Raw genomic sequence first — 13348 nt, 5'->3', positions numbered from 1 at the left:
ATTGTGGTATCTGAGCAATGCAAAGGAAAATTGAGGAGGATTAGGAGAAATGTCTGCTAGTTGTGTGGATGCTTGAATGGAATCCACCTCATAAATTTAGTGTCTGCAAAACTCTGGGTGACAGGAACTGAGAAGACCTGGTTTCTAGTTCTGACTCAGGCAGCAACCAGCTATGAAACCCTGGCCAAGTGAATCTCTCTGGTGCCCTAAGGTAGAGAGATGTCTAAAAATCACTCCAGCCAAATATTCTGCTCTTTCTTTCTGGCAGTTTAAAAATATATATAATTAGGGTTTTAAAAAATACATAGTTATATAATTTTTAGACACCAACTGCAACTATACAGAACTACATATATATAACTCTGTAACACAACACATAAAACTTACAAAGCATCTGATGGAACAGTGTCTCATAGTTCATGTCTCATGCTTTATTTGTTTTTTAAACAGATTTGCTCACCTCTGTAATACAATTATTTCTTTGTTTTGAATACAAACTGAAGGAAAGCATATGGGGCACACAGCCTTTATAAAAAAATAAAGTAATGATATGAAATGATTGACAGTTGGATAGAATTTCCATTGTCGGCACTTCTACTTCTATGACCCTGCACCCTTCACAGTGCTAATATTTGTTTAAGGTTGCTTAATGTTGTTCCTGTCCTCTAGAACTATGGAAGTAAAAGCCATTCTGATCTTTATAAACAGTAGATTTGATCGTAATAAATAATAATAAAATAGCAGCCTGAGTCTCTGTTCCTACCCGTCAATGCCTAACTAATTTCATTTTCCCCCATTCACCCATTCACCCATGAAAGAGAAGAGAGAAAAACTCCTGAAGGGGAGAACTACTTTTTCTCCACCTCGTAGTTCCTTCCCATTCTCGCATGGGTTTTATACACATATGCAGTTTCAGATTTTGTAAATTCTATACTTTCAAAGTGGATGAATGTCAAGTTCAGCTGTGACTGTTAGTGAGCTGGATGAAGCTGCCCAGATGCAGCCTGCAGATGGTGTGGAATGAGGGGCTCGGTGCACGGAGTTCAAAGTGCAAACAGAAGCTGTGTAAGAAAGTGCGGCAAACTGTGGTGTTAAAACTGCTCCTGGAAAAAATGGCACCCAAGCCAATGTATCTTTTTTTCCTTTCTTTTTTTTTTTTTTTGAGACGGAGTTTCGCTCTTGTTACCCAGGCTGGAGTGCAATGGCGCGATCTTGGCTCACCACAACCTCCGTCTCCTGGGTTCAGGCAATTCTCCTGCCTCAGCCTCCTGAGTAGCTGGGATTACAGGCACGCGCCACCATGCCCAGCTAATTTTTTGTATTTTTAGTAGAGACGGGGTTTCACCCTGTTGACCAGGATGGTCTCGATCTCTTGACCTCGTGATCCACCCGCCTCAGCCTCCCAAAGTGCTGGGATTACAGGTTTGAGCCACCGTGCCCGGCATGCCAATGTATCTTAATTAACCTAAATTGTCTTTTGCACATTCTGGGGCAGTAATAAGAAACAAATGATGATAGCTATATGTATTATAAAAATTTGCACAGGAAAAGAGAATGTGCTTCTCTCTTGAGCAATGAGTGCCACTCTGACATTTTTAGTCTTCCTTAAAAAACTCACCCACAGGCGGGGCACTTTGGCTCACACCTATAATCCCAGCACTTTGGGAGGCCAAGACCGGTAGATCACCCGAGGTCAGGAGTTTGAGACCAGCCTGATCAACATGGTGAAACCCCGTCTCTACTAAAAATACAAAATTAGCTGGGTGTGGTGGCACATGCCTGTAATCCCAGCTACTTGGGAGGCTGAGGCAGGAGAATTGCTTGAACCCAGGAGGCGGAAGTTGCAGTGAGCTGATATTGCATCATTGCACTCCAGTCTGGGCAACAGGAGTAGGTATCTGGGAATTTTCTGGTTCAAATTGGGGTGCCCATGGAGAGGTAGGAAAAACAACTAGCACTTTTACAATTTCATTTTAATTTCTATTTGGAGGATGTATTTTATAATGCATGTGCTATAATTATGTCAGCACAGGAGTACAGGCATATAATTTATAAGTAAATAACCATGCACAGATTCTGGGCATGTGAAATGGTATTTACTGATATGTGGCAAGATAAAGAGTCTGGAAATGGCTGAGGTGCAGCATTTCAGCAGTTCCTGCTACCCCTAGAGAAAACTTCCTCAAGTTCAGTACATCCTCGGGAGAACTCTCAATGTATTCCCTAAGCATGTGAAATTTGAATGCTGACGTGTGTGTGTGTGTGTGTGTGTGTGTGTGTGTGTGTGTGAAGCCTGGCAGCCTTGGCTGAGGCCATCTTTGAATCCTCTGCATGGATGTGCTCACTGGCTGTTGTGGTCATTGAAATTTGGCCCTAGACACTCATCAAAACCAACCTGGTTAATTCTAACATTAACTCTGGTTCTAACATTAATTCTAACCCTGTCTCAACGAAACAAACAAATAAAAAACTCACCCACAATGGAATGTGACCATAGAATAACCTGCAGTGTGTTCAGAGTGTTGACTTCTGTTTGCTCTTTTTAACATAACCTTATCTGGAAAACTGACTGCTGCAAGATTTTCTGGGTCTTTCTTTAGGATTTAATAACAATTATATATATATATATATATATATATATATACTATATATGTACTATATATAGTATATATACTATATATAGTACATATTTGTAATTACTGGCCCTGTTTTTATATATATACGCATATATATACATATATATACGTATATATATGTGTGTGTGTGTGTGTATATATATATATACAAACCTACACATTTTCAGAAGCACATGAGAGCTGATCAAGACCAATGAGCCTCCCAAGAAGAGGAGATGACAGACGCTGCTCTGTGGTGTGGCTCTCAGGCTATATTTGATTTATTGCTCACATCTTATTATTTCATTCTTTATCCAAGACTAGCAGTTTCTTTTGAGAAATCACAGTCTCCATGGAGGGCATTCTAATGCCTAGGAGTAAAAGCTGGATGTTGGCAAAGAAAGCAAAGTAGAATCTTTGCAAAATGTTGAAGCTGCATAGTTCTCTTTTTTAATGGATATGTTTCAAGACTGGACACATTGAATCTTTGATTTAGGACTAATTTAACACGAACTTTGCATTTGCACAAAGCAGCATCAGTCTTGAAATCAGCAGAGCCATTGAGCAAGCCCAGCTAGCAAATTGAGACTTCTATTTGTGATGACCTTTTCCATTTGGGGGCCCCAAAAATGTCTTGAGGAACTCACTGTTTAAAAAGAAGTCCATCAAAAAATAGACACATATGGACCATGGAATGAGAGGGCAGTGTTGCATACAAAATCAACAATTCTCTAAATGAACACTGATCTTGCAGCAAAACAAAATGAAAGCAAAACAAAAATAAATTTCTGATTTCAAGGGAAAAACTGAATAATAACTCTCTTTCTTTCTTCTTTTTTTTTTTTCTTAAATGAGGCAATAACTTTCTCAGGGAGAAATATTTGCATCCAGGATGAGAAAATAGACAGGGCCAGTAATTACAAAGCAATAATCATCTGTAACTTACAGAAATACCATGTACAAATAAGTGTTTATAGCCTAGATAGAGGGCAATTATCTGGTTATGTTTTTCATATTTCTATCAGAGATTAAAACATCTTTAGGGAAATTTATGGAGGGTCATTTGAAAGAAAGTTTCCCTCTTTTGTAGAAAACAGTTGTCTTAAAAATTAAAACAAATTTAGGCGGCTGTGTGATGGAGTTTTGAGAATTTAAAAGAGTGAGGAAGATGGGGGGCGGGAAGCAACTATTTCCGGCTGCTTAAGAAATCTATCAATCTCACAGCAAGGTGTGGTGACTCTGATACAAGCAGCATTCACACAGCTACAGGGCTGCCTGGCTTTCTGTTGCTCATTCTAATGTGAGGAGAGGCTCAAGTGTGATTTTGGGTTTTGACACTGAAAATAGGTGTGAACTTGAATACATTTAACTAGTCCCCTGCCCCACCCCATCACTTCTCCTGTCCATTTTGCTTTCAATGGGTCAAGAATAAATATTCACCCTTGGCATCCATCTGCAACTTCCAAGAGGGACTGAAGGAAGAACTTACGGTTTCTCTGCATGTGTTTCCAAAGCCCAGCTGGCACAGAAAACAAACGATACAAGGTATGGCTGGGAAAGCATAGCTTATCTTTGTTGCCAAGTCGGGCAGACGTGGCTCTGGGCTCACAAGACATCCACTCACAGCCACCTTCTCCTCTGCTTCCCTCCTCCACTCTCCAGGCTGGGAAGTGACAACCTCACTGTCCCCAGTTCCCTCCAGCCAGAGGCTTGTGACCTAGTTCTGGCCTAAGCATTATGTCAGTGAAAGTATGCAGAGAATGGCTTCTGTTCCTGAATCAAAAGACCAGGTCCCCCCAAGGAGAAGGGGTTGAGACTTCCCATGTCCTTCCTGCCTGGACAGATCAGAGGGGCAGGCCATCTCTATCTGGGCTCAGCGTGGTAGGGCCTGAACATAGAAGTGGCCTGCACCCCACCGTATCTGACTGGACTGCTCACTCTGGAACTCCTGTCCACCACACTGACCAGTGCTCATCTGCTCAAGCCACTGTGGGTACATGCAGCCAGACACAATTTTCACAGGTAAACCTGAGGAAGAACTTTACTCTCTTTCTGTCATTACCATAAAATACATCGCTTCAGTCATCTTTTGGATTCAGTATTAATTCCTCCATCTTGGGTCCTTTATGACATCGTTACTGCCGGATGAGGGAGAGAGAGAAAGAGACAGATTCAGAGAGCCAAGAGAGTGTAAGACATGTCTCCCCAACAAAGAGTGAATCCTGCAGAAGTGAGAGGAGTGTGTCTGAGCTGACCCTCCCAGCATGTTGAAGGTGACATGAGGTGTTGAGCTCTGTTTGTGTTCAAGAGCCAGCCTGCATTCTCTTAAAGCACTCCCTGACTGTGTTCATGGTCAGCAAGGATCTCAAAGGAAGTGCTCCCTTTTTACCACTTCAGGACATCCTAGTTATATTTTTTGAGGGGGAAAAGGTCAAGAAAGGGAGGCTTAGCAAAAAGGCTAAGGAAGAGGACTAGTGACGTCTGACAGGGAGGAACAAGGGAGACCAATAAACAAGAGTGGCAGAAGAAGTGTTTTGTTGTACATTTTAATGTCTGTTCAGGCACCAGAGAAGCTTCTGACGGTTTCTTGAAGAATGGGAATTGGAGAGAACAATTGCGAAAATGAGAAAAAAAATGCCCTTCATGCGCGAAATGATAGGAGCACTATTTTCTTTTTCTTTTTTTTTTTTTTGAGACGGAGTTTTGCTCTTGTTACCCAGGCTGGAGTGCAATGGCGCGATCTCGGCTCACCGCAACCTCCGCCTCCTGGGCTCAGGCAATTCTCCTGCCTCAGCTTCCTGAGTAGCTGGGATTACAGGCACGTGCCACCACGCCCAGCTAGTTTTTTGTATTTTTAGTAGAGACGGGGTTTCACCATGTTGACCAGGATGGTCTCGATCTCTCGACCTCGTGATCCACCCGCCTCGGCCTCCCAAAGTGCTGGGATTACAGGCTTGAGCCACCGCGCCCGGCCAGGAGCACTATTTTCTAAGACGAAATAAAATATTTTTAAGTGGCGTTGTGTTGTGAAGCTAAGAAAATTTGTGATGTGTTTGATGGTACCTCTTTCTGATTCATGGAAAGATTTCCAACAGGAACTCGGTAATTGGACACAAGCTTGTCTAGAATATTATTAGCCCATTTTGCAGAACTCAAATGAGACACAGGCATCTATTGACTCATCTAGGTCACTAGGAAGTTACCTGAGAAACTGAAAATTTGCTCGCGTTTCCTGTGTGGGCCTGCTTGGGGGCCTCCAACGAGACAAGCCTTCGAAGCTGCCTTCATGTCTGGGCTCTGACAAAGTACGTGATCACAAATGTCCCCACGGTGCAGGGAAAATGGAGTGTCTCAGAAGCAGGCCCAGAGAACCTGCATATAGTTACACAGGCAAAATGGCTTTTTCCTTAGGAAGAGCGTTGGAGAAAATAAAGCTACACCAGCAGCCTTAATGAAGAGAGACATCTCTGTTGTCATTGTGTGTTCAGACCAAAGACCTATGTGACATCGTGCCCCAGTTAGCTTCCATATACAAAAGCAAAACTTGCTAAGTCGAATTTCATAAAGGGCTCTTGTTCTTTTTCCACCGTCTTCATGGGTAGTCACGGGGGAAGGAAGGCTGATCTGCTGTTGAAAAGCCCTTAGGGTGGGGTGAATTACCCACCTCTGTCCACGCCCATGTGGGATCCTGCAGTTCTAACTTTGCCCAGACTATACTCTCAGCCTACACCACCCTTCCCTCTCTTCTTTGTTCCCACCTTCCCCTCCCCCAACTCCTGTGTCCCTCTCTCCAGGGAACCTCCCATAATGTCCTCCAGGGCGTTGCAAGCTCTCCCTCCCTAAAGCAGACACAGGTTGACCAGCTGCCATCTTAGATAACAACATTGATAGCCCACCGTTCAGATTTATTGCTTTTTATATGGCCAGGCAAAGCTCCTTACACCAATTATTTAATTCAGTCCACACAGCTACCTTAATAACAGGTACTATTGCTACCCTTACTCTGCAGATGAGGAAACTAAGGCTCAAGAGAGAAGCTCTACATGCCATTTGATGAAAGCCAGAACACAGGAAAAGAAAGAAAAGGCCATCACTGTGTCACGGCACATTCCCCGCGCAGACCTCCTGCCATTGCTTTCTCTAATAGCAGGTGCCCTTGTGCCTCCAGACTTCCCCCTAGGCCTTAGGCTCCTTATTAAAGTCTGTGTGTACACAGGAGCTGTGCAGCCCTCCTTGGTCCCAGCATCTCACTGGGCTCGATCTCTCAGTAAAGGGCCACATCTTTTCTGAGCACTACTTTCGGATCTATTTTGAGAGAACAGAGGAAACTTTCAGCTACTCATTTGCTTTCAAAAGCTTTAAAAGGCTTCTTGCCATTCAAAATCGAATCAGCGGCTGTTTCCAAGGGTGCTTCTGCTGCTGTTTCCGAGGGTGCTTCTGCTACTGGTTGCTCCCTGTCCCTGTACTTGGTGTGTGAGCAGCTGTGGGGCCTCCTACAAACCCCATTAGTAAAATGAGTCTGAGGCACAAAGACAATCCCCTCCAAGAAAGCAGAGGCAAAAGGTGGTTTCTTTGGGAGGGGAGGAATACCATTTGCTCTTTTAACACTTAAACATTTCAAAGTTACTCTATCATTTTCTAAAGTTTCTTAGCATGCAAAAAGTCTAAATGGCAAAGGCATGATTGTAAATGTAGATAGCTTTATCACACCTTTTTTTTAAATATAGTTTCAAAATGTGTGGGCAGTTTCAGATGCGAAACTCCATCTTACAAATGAGGAACCAGAGTCTGATTCTTCAACATCCAGGAGAGCAGCCAGGATGCCCCAGCCCACAGTTTCCTTGTGGTCCAGGGTGAGACAGATTTGCTAAGACCCACTGTTAGGGACTGCACTATGTCTCCCCAGATCATGTATTGAAGTCCTAACTCAAAGATGCCCATAATTTGACTTATTTGGACATAAGGTTTTAAATGAGGTCATTGGGGTAGCCCCAATTCAATGCAATTGGTATCCTTATAAGAAGAGATTTGGACACAGTCACACACAGAGAAATAACCATGTGAGGAAACAGAGAGAAGGCAGCTGTCTGCAAAACCATGGGGAGAGGCATCACCAGAAAAACCAGCCTTACTGACACCTTGATCTCAAACCTCCGGCCTCCAGAAGTGTGCGAAAGTAAATTTCTGTGGCTTAAGCCTGAAATCTTAAGTCTTCAGTCAAGCCAGAAGAAGTGTCTTAATAAAGATTCTTCTGAAAAGAGCAGCAAACTGATGCTCAGAGAAGAGCACACTTCATACATGCAGCTTTGTACTCGGCAACTCCCTTTGAAAGCCTGCTGGAGTGGGGTAAACGAACCACTGAGAAGACAAGCAGGGAGTCAGTCTCGCTGAGATTTTTACCTGTGGTTCTAGGAACACAGAAGCATGTGAGTGTTCAGGCTTTGCACAGACCACTAAGCCACTTCTAAGAACAAGGCTACCTGAGGCAATTTGCAAAAAATATGTACGTACGGAGGCTTTTCCTCCCCACACCTACCTCAACTCTTTCCGCCGACACACTGCACTTTTCAAGGGGACCCAAGTTTGGGTTCAGCAAGAATTGTACATTGCACACCATGTGTGATAATTCCAGGAATTTCAATAGCATCTTGTCTTCTCTCCTAAGCAAATTCAGTGGGAACCTGGTGCGGTGTGATAGAAAAAGCCCCGAGTTCTCTGTGGTAGACCACATCAATTTCATGTGCCAGTCTCTCAGACTCCGGCTTGCCTCTCTCAAGGAAGGGCACAATGGTTTACTTGGCCTCACTCCTCTCTTTCCCCTGAATTTCCACATGGGTATCTTGCTAAAAATGAGTTACAGTTTTCCTTCTGTGAGAATTGCATGGACTGATAAAGTACCATCCCAGGAAGAAAACAAAGATGCTGTCTTCCCCTTCAGCTCACGGTTGCCGTTGGGGAGGTAACACACGCTGTAAATTATAGGCCGCCAGAAATGACGGCATTGACCACTGTGAGTAGCCCAGCTACAGTGACAGCCTGAGAACTGTGGGGGAGAGCCATTTGTTGGTGGGGGTGGTGATTGTTCTAGCATCAGGCTCTAAGATGATGACCAAACAATACCAACAGAAATGATATTTTGCCACCTCTCCAGCTCAGGTGAATGACGTGGACAGGTAAACGGGACAATTTATGTTGATAGATCACTTGGATGAAATTAACCGGGAAATTGTCAAGATTTCACTTGGCCCTCTGACATTAAATCTCAATACTATATTATCAAATTAGAGATTCTAAAGGGCCCCGGATTCCTTACACTGAAAGGAAGGAGTGGAGAAACCTTTCCAGATTAGCCCTTTTGAGTCTTGGTGAGAGCTCAGCTCCTCCCCACACTGCCCTCGTGAAAGTTAACTGACCCTCATTCCCAACCTGGGGCAGCTCAGCTGAGTGTCGGTCCATTTGGCACAGGAACCCTGGGCTTGTCCAGGAGGGAGCTGGACTCCTGCTATCTCCTGATGTCTGCACAGGTCACCGTGTCCCCTCACCGTCTTTGCTGTTAGCCGGTAAGAAGAGCCCCAGAAGCTGGCACTGCACACTGAAATGCAACATATCTCTGAGCGGAATGCTTAAAAATTTCCTGAATCTGCCTTCCTGAGTTGATAAAATAGGAAACAATACATGTTCCAAGGGGGTATTGAAAGCAGAGCAAAGGCAGGAAGATCTTTTTTTTTTTCCCTGTTATTCTACGAATAATATTGCTTCCTCTGCTTGTTAGCAGCCCAGAGGAAATGCAGCCAGGGGGCTGTTTGCAGCTTTTCACCAGTGGCCTGTGTCTCTGTGTTACCAACTGAACGGTGCTGCAAGACAAGTGACTAATGCGCGTCTGCGTGATTCAACTTCACTAAAATTCCCTCTGCCAGTAAAGAAGCACTTGAAAACTCTTTAATTTGAAGCTCGAACTTGGTTAATGACTCGCTTTCTTCCCGTTCTCCTTAACTTCTCCCTTGCCATCCCCAACACACACAGAGAGAGAGAGAGAGAGAGAGACAGAGAGAGAGACAGACATACACACACACACACACACACACACACACACAGAGAGAGAGAGAGAGAGAGAGAGAGAGACAGAGAGACAGACATACACACACACACAGAGAGAGAGACAGACATACACACACACACACACACACACACACAGAGAGAGAGAGAGAGAGAGACAGAGAGAGAGACAGAGAGAGAGACAGACAGACACACACACACACACACACACACACATGTCAAGTTTTTTTAAATTTCAGAGACCCGGAAACATAGAGCTCTGTGCATTCACAATAGCATTTGCTGTGATAAAGTGGCTGGCAAGGCCTCTGCATTCCCCTGCTCACTTAGCTGTATGAATAAATAATGAGTCACAGACACTATTTGGGTGCTCGAGAGAGTTTGTAGCCAGAAAATTAATTATTCCCCCATCCCAGCCCACTCCATCTCAGCCCTGCCAAACCATCAAGCCACGCTTGGTGGGCACTGGTGAGAGTGCGTGCCCTGACGCACATGGCGATGCCTTTGTGACATTGTCTGTTATTATTTTTGTTTGTTTAAGCACAGCCCTCTTTTACCACGGAAGATACACAAAACGGACATGCACACACACACACTCACGGCTCAACCACAGCTTTGTGCATTTCAAGAGACTGGTTTCAAAAATGGAGACCGGTTTTCCACCCTGGCTGTTCCCATTCATAAGCCTGTAATCTAATGACTTAAGCTGCGAGACTGTTTAACTTAGGAGACTTCTTTGCGCTTTTCCAGAGAGACCTCAGTATGCCACGATTTGCCTCCTTTCTCTCTTAAAAGATGCTGGTTGCCTCTTTGCATTGAGGCTGCAAGGAAAAACACAGCACAGCTCCATGCTGATGGTTTCAACCTAACCCAGTCTGTCAGGCTCCTGTACTCTCTGCCTGGTAGACAGCTGCCTTGCCACTTTGGACCCGAAGTCACCAGCCCAGCGCAAGTCTATCCGACAGCCTCCGTCTCCTGCCCCACACTGGCACCAGCACTCCTGGCTGGCTCTGTGCATGTGCCTGCTAAGCCCCGGGGCAGGCTGCATTCTGGGCCACACAGCGTGCCGAGTGAAGAATAACTCAGACACAGTCATTCCGGGCAAGGGACAGCAAAATAAAACCCAGGGAGCTTCGTGCGAGGTTCATAATCTCTAAGCCTTTAAACAAGACCAGCACAACTTACTCTCACTTGACAAAGTTCTCACGCACCGACCGAACACTCCAACAGCGTAACTAAGTATTTATTAAAACATTTCTGAAGAGCTTCCATCTGATGAGTAAGTAATCCAATAGCTTTGTAATCATATGCCTCAGTTCGAATTCCGCCCACAAACCAGACAGGGAACCAGCAGGCACCGAGGCATCTCTGCACCGAGGTGAAACAGGCTGCCATTTCATTACAGGCAAAGCTGAGCAAAAGTACATTATTACAAGACCAGCGTGTACTCACCTCTCATGAAGCACTGTGGGTACGAAGGAAATGACTCAAATATGCTGTCTGAAGCCATCGCTTCCTCCCGAAAATGCACCCTCTTCTGAAGGCGGGGGACTCAATGATTTCTCTTACCTTCGGAGGGAAAACCAAGAAAGATCACTGTTTCAGCCTCACCCCCCTAACCTGCATCTCTCTTTCTTGTTCCCCCCTGCTGGATACCTCTGGGACTCCCCAAGCCCTATGAAAAAAATGCACCTTGTGGAAACAAATGTTCAAATTGTTAAAGATTAAAAAAAAATAAAAAAAAAAACAAAAAAAACCAGCGCCGCCTTGGCTGTGGGTTGGTGATGCTCACCGCGCTGCGAAACCCTGTGGTTTGCATTCAGTGTGATTAGTCCTGCCTGCTGACCACTGTGCTGGGTTCAGACTTCTGACACTGCCAGGCTACCCAACTTGTGGTTCTGTGGTTGTTTATGAGGCCCAAAGAAGTTTTCACACAACCCAAATTACAAATTTAACTGTTCCCCTTTCCACAGCCCATCTTGATTGGTTCTTGGTGATCATGTGACTTATGTGATGTCAATTTTTTTTTTTTTCTTTTCTGAGCAATGCCCTTCCTTCCCTCCACCTGCCCTCCCCCAGGCTGTGCAAGAAAATAGCCCAGTAGACTTTGCAAGAGGCGGGATGTAGAGAAAAGTGACTCAGTCTCTTATTATATCTCAATGGCCTTTGCTGATTTAGTACAACTCGGCTCCTGTTGTTATTTGTGGTTTTTGGAACTACTGATTATTTTGATAAAGATTTCATTGCTGCTTATTCAATAGTAATTCAACGCTGGCATCAAGCCACTGCTCCCACAGGATGTGGATCCCATCATTTAAAATGCTCAGCATCAGCTCCGGCAGAGTTAAGTCCTTTTGGTAAAGACTATCATGGCATGAGTGAAACTACTTAAGGGAAAAATAAATAAAAGGAAACGTCTTGGTGAGAGTCTGACCCCTACAAGGGGCTGGCAACTCACAGGTATTTTAAAGCCTGGGAATGGAAAAGAATTTTACTTTTGAAATAAAAAGACTATTTTAATGAAACCAAAATTATGTGGTTTCATTCCTTCTAAATGGACAACTTCAGTATGTAGCTCAGTAAAGAGATAAAATCATAGTACTCTCTTACACACACACACACACGCACACACACACGCACACACACACACACACACATTAGGAAGCCAAAGGAAAATAAAGCAAAGAGAATTTCTGTATTTGGAACAAAGCTGTGGTTGCTCTGCAGTTTGTGTTCTCACGTGGGAAGGCTCCCTGCATCACCTTTCTCTAGTTCAATTCAAATCAACAGGCTAATTTACACCTGTAGGTAAAACTACACTTTGAGCACCTGAGGATTTCACAATAGAAGGAGAACCAGGAGGAAACACTTCTCCAGGGCAAGCACCTTCTCCTGGGGCTAATAAATATTATATAGCACACCTGTCCTCTACCTTAGACAGACATGACTCTTTGAAGATGCTAAAAATGGGATAATTTTATAAGTGGGCAAACTACTCTGGTCACACATACTTCTTTTCCTGCCCCATTGGCTTTACCTGCTGACAAATAAAACATCATTTTGTTTTGTAGTTCCAAGACAAAGAAAGTCTTGTTTTCCTAATTAACTCTACCTTATTGCATTTTGCTCTACCTACATCCCCATAGCACTCCGTGCACATGAAATTTTGACGCACAGGCTCGAGAGAACCCGTGTGATGATGGGTTGTAAGTGCCAGTCCTGGATTCTCAGCTGCAGTAGCCAGAGCCTGTGCTTTGGAAAGGCTGAACTCTCACAACACTCCCTCGGTTTTCCCTCATCCACTTAATTTCACACACAAAGACCCACAATGACAGTAGCTTCCATGGCACAGACCTTTCAAAAGGAACAGACACAATTTTTACTTACTCCTGTTTTGACTAAAGCAGGAATTGAAACTCAACAGACCGCTTTCTCTTACACTTGTGAGAAGTTAGCCAGCCACATGTTGATACTTTGCTAACATCTAACAAAGAATAATAATGCTACATCTCTTTTATGAGGCTTGTGAATCTTTAAATGTGATGCATGTTTCATATTGCTTCTCAGTGCAAATCCCCTGTGAACACAATGAACGTAATGGGCCTGTGTTGTTACACTCCCTAATAAAGTCAGACCTGAGTTGAACCCCAAACTGGGTTAATTTTTCTCTCCCACAC

General features: G+C 44.1%; 1 protein-coding gene across 4 annotated transcripts in view; it reads right to left on the bottom strand.

Annotated features, from left to right (window-relative positions):
* Positions 1 to 11610, bottom strand: part of RUNX1 (RUNX family transcription factor 1) — a 258688-nt gene extending 247078 nt beyond the window's left edge. For 2 of the 4 annotated variants that reach the window (XM_039480494.2, XM_074389309.1), the window contains exons 1-2: positions 11464 to 11610; positions 11124 to 11240 (exon numbers count right to left, since the gene is read on the bottom strand). In XM_039480494.2, the coding sequence (XP_039336428.1) occupies positions 11124 to 11181 (58 nt within the window). In that variant the 5' untranslated portion in view covers positions 11182 to 11240; positions 11464 to 11610. The other 2 variants (XM_074389308.1, XM_074389307.1) reach the window with 2 other exon arrangements.
* Between the last annotated feature and the right edge of the window lie 1738 nt (positions 11611 to 13348).

Source organism: Saimiri boliviensis, chromosome 18 (assembly GCF_048565385.1).
Source record: "Saimiri boliviensis isolate mSaiBol1 chromosome 18, mSaiBol1.pri, whole genome shotgun sequence".
NCBI lineage: Eukaryota > Metazoa > Chordata > Mammalia > Primates > Cebidae > Saimiri > Saimiri boliviensis.
Note: the sequence above shows the minus strand (reverse complement) of the source record. Positions and strands in the feature narration are given on the sequence as shown.